The sequence below is a fragment of the Cystoisospora suis genome, assembly GCF_002600585.1.
Source record: "Cystoisospora suis strain Wien I chromosome Unknown contig_1976, whole genome shotgun sequence".
NCBI lineage: Eukaryota > Apicomplexa > Conoidasida > Eucoccidiorida > Sarcocystidae > Cystoisospora > Cystoisospora suis.
The window spans coordinates 187-9,599 of NW_027154775.1; the positions used below are offsets into that span (position 1 = coordinate 187).

The window sequence follows — 9,413 nt, forward strand, 5'->3', positions numbered from 1 at the left end:
CCATACACCACCCACGTGGCCGTTCATGTATACCTGCCATGCAACTATCTGCATAGACCTATATACATATATGTATATATATCTGTATATATATCTGTATATGTATGCACACCTGAGGTCTCCCGGTCTATCACTCCCTTTGCTTTCTTGAATCCGTTAGCTGGAGCCTTCTTTCCTCTTTTTTCTTTTTCCCTAGTCACTGGAGATGGCGTATGTGTCTCGATGATCATGGAGAATTCCGTTCTTCTTATCTTGGCCTACCTGAATCTATCTTCGATTCTCCTTCTTCCTCTTCTTCCTCTTCTTCTTTCTCTTCTTCTTTCTCTTCGCCAGAGATACCAACGGCGTCTCCATCATCCCCGGCTCTTCCTTTCTCTATACCGTTGCTCTATCTCTTTGATTCATATCTCTTTCCTGCATCATCGAGGAACCTCCCGCCTTCGGCTGTAACAGTTGGATCTGCAAAACTTCCATGGAAAATCTACGCATGCATTTCGAAAAAGCTACTGTCTACTCCTCCTTCTCTTTTCTCTCCTCCGAGTCTCTTTCCTCATACAAAGAAAGAGACGTCGTTATCTTCTTCTTCTTCTTCTCCATCTTGTGGGGGTGAGAAGGATACTGCTGCGATAGACGAAGAAAGAGAACGTGATGACGGTCATCGATCTAAGACTTCTTCTTCTTCTCCTCCCTCGCCTCTTCCCGACGAGGTGTATGTACACTCGAATGTGCCTTCTTCTTCTTCTTGTTCTTCTCTTCACAGCAACCATCGACAAGTCTTCAGTGAGAATCCTTTCTTCTCCACGGATCTTATACATGTTTCCTTTTACGATGATGAAGGTCTTCTTCTTCTTTATCCTTTCTCCTCATGCATCTCGACACCTCTCCCCATCGACTCTTTCTCAACAGAAGACGCGATAACGATGCCTAGACACGATCAAGAAGAAGAGAGAAGAGATGGGAGAACAGCGAGAGAGAACAAGGAAAAAGATGAAGAAAAGGCAAGAAGAAAAGGAGGAAAAGACGAGGAAGGGGGGAGAGGAGGAGTCGGGAGAGGGGGTGTATGTACACTCGAGCAGTTGAAGTGTTTCCTTCTCGGAGATCCGCAGAAGGACGAAAGAGGGGAGACGAAAGAAGAAGAAGAACAGCAAGAAGAAGATTGTATGACAGATAGAAAGGGAGAAGAGGACAGAGGAAGAGGAAGAAGTGAAAGGAGAAGAAGAAAAGAAAGAAGTAGAGAGAGAAGTAAGGAGGAGAGACGTTTTCTATTCTTCTCCCTCGGGTCGATGCATGCAAGAGAGCTTCATCTCTTGCCTTCTCTTCCTCGATTTCTGCGTCTTCTCTGTCATATCGGAAAGACTCTCAATGCCCAGTAAGACTTCCATCAAACAAAAGAGAAGAGAAAGAAAAAGAAGAAAGAAGAAGCACACAGAGATTTATCTCGAGACAATTGCTTTATATATGTCTACCTGTCTTTATTTTTCGGTATATATATGAATATGAATATGTATGTGTATGCATGTATGTAGGATATGTACGCATGTATACGCCAATATGTATGTACATGTATGAATATGCATGTGTGTATCTACCTGTCGATATATATCCATTTATACATATATGCGTGTACGGACAGCGATCTATGGATATATATATATATGTATGTATAAATCTAGATAGACGTTGATGTACATACCTATGTATAGATCTCTGTAGGTCTACATGGACTTTTTCACTTAGATAGCTATAGGTATATATAGATAGATATACATATATGTATCTATCCTCTCTCAATGAGCTAGCTAGAGATAACTTTGAAGGGAAGATGCCGCAGTAGAGACAAGATTCGAAATGTGCCTGTCGATTGATAGGCAAGAAGAAGAAGAAGAAAAGAGAAAGAGAAAGAGGTCAATCCTTCTTCACAGACTTTGTTACATTCTTGAGAGGAGAAAGAAGAAGTGAAAGAGAAAGTGTACACGAAAAGTAACATCGATGGATAGAAGAGAAGAAAGAAATCTTGCTCCTCACTGATCGAAGGCAAACACGATCAGATGGATAGGGACATGGATTAATGGAGAATTCAAAAGTTCTCCCTTCTCTTTCTCTTCTTCTTTTCTCTCTTCTTTCTTTTCTCCCTTTTGTGTATTTCTTCTTCTTCGTTTTTCCGATGACGTGCTTTTCTTTCTAAGACTTTTCTTCTTCTTCTTCTTCTTTTGCTTCGTATTTATGATGTGATATCATCTCCTATCTGTCGAAACAGGGTTCTCCTCCATTGCCCCTTCTCTTCCTTCGTCACGTCTTGTTCGTCATCCCCCTCTTCTTCTTCCTTTCTTTCTCCCTCTTCCTCTTCTTCTCCTTTCTGGTCTGTTAAGGAAGAGGAGCAGGAGGAGAAGGAGGAAGAGAAGAAGACGAAGAGACGCGGAGTTCTCCTCCAACAGAAGAAAGAGATGAGAGATGAGAAAAACGAAGAGGAAGAACAAGACAATGGAGAAGAAGAAGAAGATCGATACAAGGTCTCCAGCCATATTCTCTTAGATAGACAAGATCAAGATAGAATGAAGATAAAGAGAAAGGGCGAGAAGAAGAAAAGGGAAGAAGGCGAAGATGCAGTGGCAGAGGAAGAGAGACACGACAAGAAAAAGACAAAGATGATGAGAGAAAGAGAGGAAGAGAAGAATAAGACTTGGAGAGCTGTCATCATTCACTCTCTTCTAGATCTCGAAAGCTTCTTACAGCCTTTTCTCCTCAATGCCAACTCCTCTCTCTCACTCTTCTGTCTTATCACGCATGCGTCAGCTGGCTCCGGTAAGATCATCGAAAGGTCCTTCGATCCATAAAAAGTCTAAGAAAAGCAAAAAGGACAGCAAGACGACAGAGAGAGAAAAGAACAGGAGGCGCTACAAAGAAGTCTCCTTAGCTGTACGAAAGGCAGAAACTCCCTATGCATCGCATTCGTGCGTATATCTATAAGTCGATGCCTATCTATAGCGACCCTGTGGTATATGATAAGGCCGTATACTTACATATAGGTGTACGTGTCTCTACGCATGCGATAGATCATATACAAGTAAAGAAGAACAGGAAGACGTGTCGATCAGTATACATGTATACATATACACATATATATGCATACAGTAGCTCTCTCTCTCTATATATACGTATACCTACCCCGCTGCTATATATATATATATATCTTTCTCTCTTTCCTGCTTCCATTGATGGGTCCGTGAATAGCAGACTTGTGAAAGAGACCATCCATTTACATGGAGAATGTCTATTGTAGAAAACAAGACGCCTGTTGCAGTGTACCTCCAGATCCAGGAGGCTGAACGGAAAGAAAGACAATACCATTTTAACTCTCTCTTTCTTGAATCTTTTCTCTCTTCACTCCTTTCCCACTTGCATCGCTTGTAGAACTACAACTAGCAGAAGAATTCTCTTCTTGAGAGCCCTTGACAAGAACTGTCTTCCTCTTCTATATCTCTCTCTTCGTCCTGTGTCTGTCTCTCCCCTTCTTCGTCTTTCAGCGGGAACTGTCACACGCCTCATTTCATCGTTGACTTCAAGAGAAGAAGAAGAGAGGGATCTCCCCAGGAGAGATAGTACCTCGGCAAGAACAAAGAAGAGAAGAAAGAAGAAGACAATGAAGGCTTCTTCTTCCTCTTCTTCTTCTCCTTGTTGGAGATGGCTGGTCTTGCCTTTCTTTTATGATCAGCCTTATATAGCGAGACGCCTGAAGCTTCTGGAATTTGCCGAGGTCGCTGCAGAGGAGTTGCTCTATAGCCTGGAAGAGATCCACCTCCTTGAAGAAAAAGTTAAAGACTTAGAAGAAGAGGAAAGGAAGAAGAGAAGGTCTGCACAAGCGGCACATATGAAAGAGATGGATATAGATGAAGAAGAAGAAGAGGGAGAAGGAGAAGAACTGAAGGAAGGAGTAAAGAAGAACAGAAGGGAGAGGAGAGAAGGAGGAAGAGAGTCTCTTTCCTCTGTGAAAGAAGATGAAGAAGAAGGTAGGATACATAAGATGAAGAGAGAAGAATCGTCTTCTTATCCTTCCTTCATCCTGTCTTTACGTTGCTTATCATTACAATACAAACTTAGGAATCTCGAAGAAAAAGTCGAGAAGCTTTTCATAGAACACATCAGGCGAGCTATACACATGCAGCCATCTTATCAATGTGAAGTCCCTTCTTCTTCTTCTTTTTCTTTGTCTTGTTCGTCTACTCCTTCTTTCTCTTCTTCTTCTTTTCTCTCTTCTTCTTCTTTTGCGCGTTACCTCATCTCGGCGGTGGATGATGCTGTGAAGGAAGAAGAAGATAAAGGAAATAATCTAGAGGGAGAAAAGACGAGACAATCTTCTTGTCTTAACGAGGAAGAAAGAGAGACTTGTAAACAGGAGAGAGAAAAAGAAGAGAAAGTTGAAGAAGACTATAGAGAGAAGAAAGAAAATAAGAGAGAGAAGATGAAAGATGAAAGCGAAAAGGAAAGGACTGAAGAATCTTCTCCGAGGAAAAAAGACGTCTCAGAGGCAAAGCAAAGAAAAGAGAAATGTACGATATCAAGACAGAGAAGAAGAGAAGAAGAAACAGAAGAGAATGAATTAGAGAAGGTGAGGCATAAAGAGGTAGAAGAAGACGAAGAAGAACATGGGGCATCTTCGAGCGGAAGTAAGACAACAGAGGAAGAAGAAGAAATCGATGAGGGAGAAGAAGAAGAGATGCAACGTATAGTAAGAAGAGATTCGATCCATGCAAATCATGAAGAAGATGAGGATGAAGAAGAAGAGAATGAAGAAGAAGAAGAAGATGGATCTGTGTATGCGGCTGAGGCTATTAGGGTTTCCCTTGAACAGCAACAAGAGATGTATCGACAGGAAAGTCTCTCTTTTCTATGAAGAGAAGAAAAGGATAGAAAAGAAAGAATGAAGGAGTTGCCTTCTTTTATGTAGATTCATCCTATTTCAATTCGTTCCTCATACTCGTTTCAGGTGTCTGTACATACACCGCAGGCATTTATATACATGACGTAGACATGATCGGTCTCTGAAGAAGAACAAGAAGAATCAAAGAAGGAAAAAGAGAAGACAGGGAAGATCAAAATCGTCGCTTCTCCGGTTCGGCTCATCGTGAAGAAGAAAGAAGAGGCGACAGTTCAAGTGTGAATGAGACCTAGTTGCTTGTAAGCAATTTCTCATCCTCTCCCTCTCTGTAGAAGAAGTAAGGTCCACTGTTGTCGCCTCCTTCCTCTTCGTCCCTGTCTACCTGTGGTTTATCTGTAGATTTCTCTGTATCTATCTCTCTATGTGTCTTTGATATACCTGCCTGACGAGGATATGAACAATGTTATGAGGCCTATGTATGGAGTTGAGCGAAGAAGAGGATCCCTGCTAGGTTGGGTCTTCATTCCTCTTCTTCTTCTTCCTTGAATATCCCTACTCGCCTAGCCATCCACCTATAGCCACATACATAAAGACCCGACATAGCTAAGTGTATATAGATCTGTATCTATAGATAGAGCGCTTTTCTATCCATCCAAGAGAGACGGGATGTTTGGATTCTTAGTGTTTCGTAGGGCTGTGTATGTTCAACTAGTTGAGGTGTGTTTCATGTGTCTGCTCGATTTGTAGTGCCCATTCATCATTGTCAGTCTTCTGTCTTTCCTTCTTTTCTTCTCTTCTACTTTCCCGGACAATCCAACAGAAATCCTTTTAAAGAAGGAAGTTGCCTGCTATCGGTCTTGCCTTCTCCTCCGCAGTTTCCTAGTCACACCTCTCTCAAAGCTTCTTGTCTAGCTTGCTCATATTATGCTAGCTAGCTAGCTGACTAGCTAGCCATTATTCTAAGTGAAGGTGACCATAGAGCCCACTCATTCGGCTCAATCACCTGCAGCTATCTTTCGCACCTTTTCTTATCTTGTTTCTCATCATCTATAAGCCTCAGAGGAGCACAAGACAAACGCAAATCTCGAGAACAAATTACAGCGAAAAAGGCCGGGCGAGCTCATCTGTATGTACACAGGGAGGGGAGCGCGCTTTGAAGGCTCGAAGACTCGAGAAAAGTGTGACACGTATGTCCAAAAAGAAGATATGCATGCAGCTGTATGTATGTAATGTACAGGGAGACAGAGTGAGAGATACCTGTATGTATATATATAGGTATGTTTCTATTCATAGCTATGCGAGTCTAGGTGTAGGTGTATGTACAGCTGGTGAAGAGAACGGTATGAACTGGAGTTAGTAGGTATGAGTCTGAATTCTCTCTGTGCTAAAGAGGCGAACACATTCTGATAGAAGAGAAGGAAAAAGAAGAAAGAAGAAACATCTCTCTGCTTTTCTTCGTCTTTGATCTCCCCGCCCATCTCTCGATCCTGTGCGAGAAAGAAGATGCGGATTCTACTGTACAGACACTCTCCATCACTACGACTATCGATACTCTCCTTCCCATTGATAGATCGATCGATCTGTTGACTGCTCTTTTTGTATTCTCGCATCTATACGAAAGCAACAGAAAGGAAAGTCAAAGAAAAGACACACAAGTCTTTTAAAGAAAGAAAGAAAAGTCTCAAGTTCTTCTTCTTCCTCGCCTTCTTCCCTCTCCCGCTCGATGGTAAGAGAGAGAGGCAGGGGAAGGCGTTCTTTCAGATGAAAGAAAATACGGAGAGAGACAAAGAGAAAGAGCGAGAGGCTCAAAGCACAGGGCAGAAAAAGAAAGAAGAGGACTAGATAAATATCCCTACATAAGAATGGAGATGTGAGGGAAAGAGGAGGAGAGAGACAAATCACACTAGCAATAGAAAGAAAGAGAGGCGAAATCCCCTCCAACGAAAGACTAAAGAGGAAGTTTACGTCCCTCAACTAGATCCAAGACTGATGGATAGATGAACTTCCCTCATTCATTCATCCATTCGAGGCTAGTCATCCATCTCTCTCTCTCTTTCCCTCTCTATCACCTCATACCTCTCTCTCTCCTCTTTCTCTCTCCTTTTGTTCTTTCTAGATGTCTCTCTCTCTCTCCTCTCTCTCTTGTTAACAAGGTGCAGTAGCCTACACATCCTTCATCATCTACATACAAATATCCCCCAGTCTACATACGTATCTGAACCACATAGTGACATATACACAAGTAGATATATATATATATGTATATATGTATATTGTAGTATCCCGTTTCTCTCTACACAGTCTGTGGCTTGAAGATAGAGAGGCTTTTCTTTTTCTTCATCTGAGCCCCCTCCCTCGAAGATAAGCCGATTCGGTGTGTGAGAGAGGAAGCAGCGACCGCCGCGCGGCGAGAGAGAGACTCGCAAGCATGTAGTGACAAAAATATATATACATACACATCTAGATTATCCCTACAGGAGAGAGATAACCCTATATACATATGCATTTTCATTTCTTCTTCTTGCTCCCTCGACTCGAAAGAACGAACGAAAGTTAGAAAGAAACGCCGTCGATTTTACTAGACGCAAACCGAAGAAGAGAGGAAGAAAGAAGACGAAAGATATACATGTGAAGAAAAAAGGTCATCCTTACACTTCTTCTCGTATGAAGTGCACACGCCGACATAGAGAGAGAGACACCCGAATGACGAACGAGAGAGACGTGTCTCTAGAGACAACAGATTTCTCCTCCTTTTCTTTTGCTTCTTTTCTTCTTCGACTACTCTATTTTCGTCTCGAAAAGAAAAAAGCACGATGCGCCAATCTTGATGAAAATGGTAAGCATCAAAATCTCCAGGGAGACAGGAGAAGAAGAAGAAAAGGAAGGAGAATAGCCAGCAAAAGAACGCGCTGATGATGAGGATGATGAATGCATACTACACAAAAGAGAAAGATAGAAATACATATCTATCTACCTATACATATATACATAAATATACAGGAAGACAGGTATAGATACAGAAAGGTAGATATACATCGAGACTCTCGAAACATGTACAGAGAAGGTTTAATGAAGGGCAAATCATTCTCCATCATCCTAAGAAACACAGAGAGAAACATAGACAGACAGAGAGACAGAGAGAGAGAGAGAGAGACGGATAATTCTTAAACCCATCTATCTATCTTTCTATCGGTCTATCTCTCTCTATATACATATAGAATACAGATGTCTGTAGTATTCCAGCTCAAAGAGGAGAAACACGTGGAGAGGATTCGCTCTCTTTCTTGTTCTTTCCTACGACAAAGAAAGAAAGAAAGAAGAGCGTCGAGCTGTTAACTTTGCATGCATCAGGTATTTTGCGATCTTTCTCTTCACGGCCTCCTTGTATAGAGGAGACATGCATTCTTCTTCTTGTCCGCCCTTCATCCCCTGGTATGGTTCCAATCATGATCTATCAAAATCTTTGCATCTAGAAATCTTCTCTTTCTTCTTGTTCTTCTCACGTTTAACCGACCAGTCTCTCCGTCTTCATATCCTTTCTCCTCGCCTCTCTCTGTCTTTCTATCTTCTTACATCTCTCTCTATCTCTCTCTCTTTGTGTCTCTCTCTACTTCCTTCCTTCCTAGCTTAAGAGAAAAAGGAGAGAGAGCTCAGCGCCGTCGCTGTCTTTCCAACATCTTCATTCACAGTCGATCGATGCCGTGGCGAGATGTTATACCTGCCGAGCTCTTTCTTCGAGAGAAAAATACTTCTTCTTCTTCTTTCTATCTTATCCTCCCTTACTAAAGACGCCATCAATCTAGCCTACATATACTGACTACAAGTGACCCGGTAAGGATGACAGTACTCCTATAGATGGACCTCCATTCGTAGACGCAATACCTACCTGTACACATACCGCCATACCCTCATGTACGACCATGTATGTATGAATATCTACTACCTATGTATGCATGTTTCCTTCTCTCCCCAACGAGTACTCTACATAGATGTATGTATATATATATGTATACACATATATATAGGTATGTATGTATATTATCTAGAGAGATAGGAATGGTTGAGCCTAGAGACTTACCTCTAGACAGATACCGTTCTATGAATGACGATGTATAATAAACGATACATATCTATCTATCTATATATCTGTATGTATGTGTATGTATGGAGAATGTGATAGGTAAGGTGTAGGTGGTAGTAGTAGCAGTAGTGACCGGGGTATTGATGTGAGCTAAGGGAGCCAAGTATCATCCTCGCATATGAAGATACGTATAGGAATATTCGATGGATCTCTTGTTTCATACACAGGACACGAATAATAGGGATCGACAATCGTCTTATATTCGGCGTTAACTGAAGCAAGAGACTGTTTAATGTCTTCCTCGTTTCTTCTTTTACATAAGAACGTCATCCCTAAGAAACCACACTCATTGGCTGCAAGATCTTTGTAGGGAAGAATTCGGGATCCTCTTTCTGAATCGTTCCTTTCTCCTTCTTCTTCTTGTTTCTTGTCTTCATCTGGGTTAAGGAGATCTTC

General features: G+C 41.7%; 2 protein-coding genes across 2 annotated transcripts; both read left to right on the forward strand.

The window, feature by feature from the left end:
- Positions 1-212: 212 nt before the first annotated feature.
- On the forward strand, positions 213-5,696 carry CSUI_004291 (uncharacterized protein; the record flags this gene model as incomplete). The annotated part of the gene is made up of 3 exons (XM_068064484.1): positions 213-1,369; positions 2,258-2,802; positions 3,525-5,696. The coding sequence occupies 3 exons, from the start codon at positions 213-215 to the stop codon at positions 4,889-4,891; spliced, it is 3,069 nt and encodes a 1,022-aa protein (XP_067923539.1). The 3' UTR covers positions 4,892-5,696.
- Positions 5,697-5,763: 67 nt separating this feature from the next.
- On the forward strand, positions 5,764-7,881 carry CSUI_004292 (uncharacterized protein). The gene has a single exon (XM_068064485.1). The coding sequence runs from the start codon at positions 7,541-7,543 to the stop codon at positions 7,787-7,789; it is 249 nt and encodes an 82-aa protein (XP_067923540.1). The 5' UTR covers positions 5,764-7,540; the 3' UTR covers positions 7,790-7,881.
- The last annotated feature ends 1,532 nt before the right edge of the window (positions 7,882-9,413 follow it).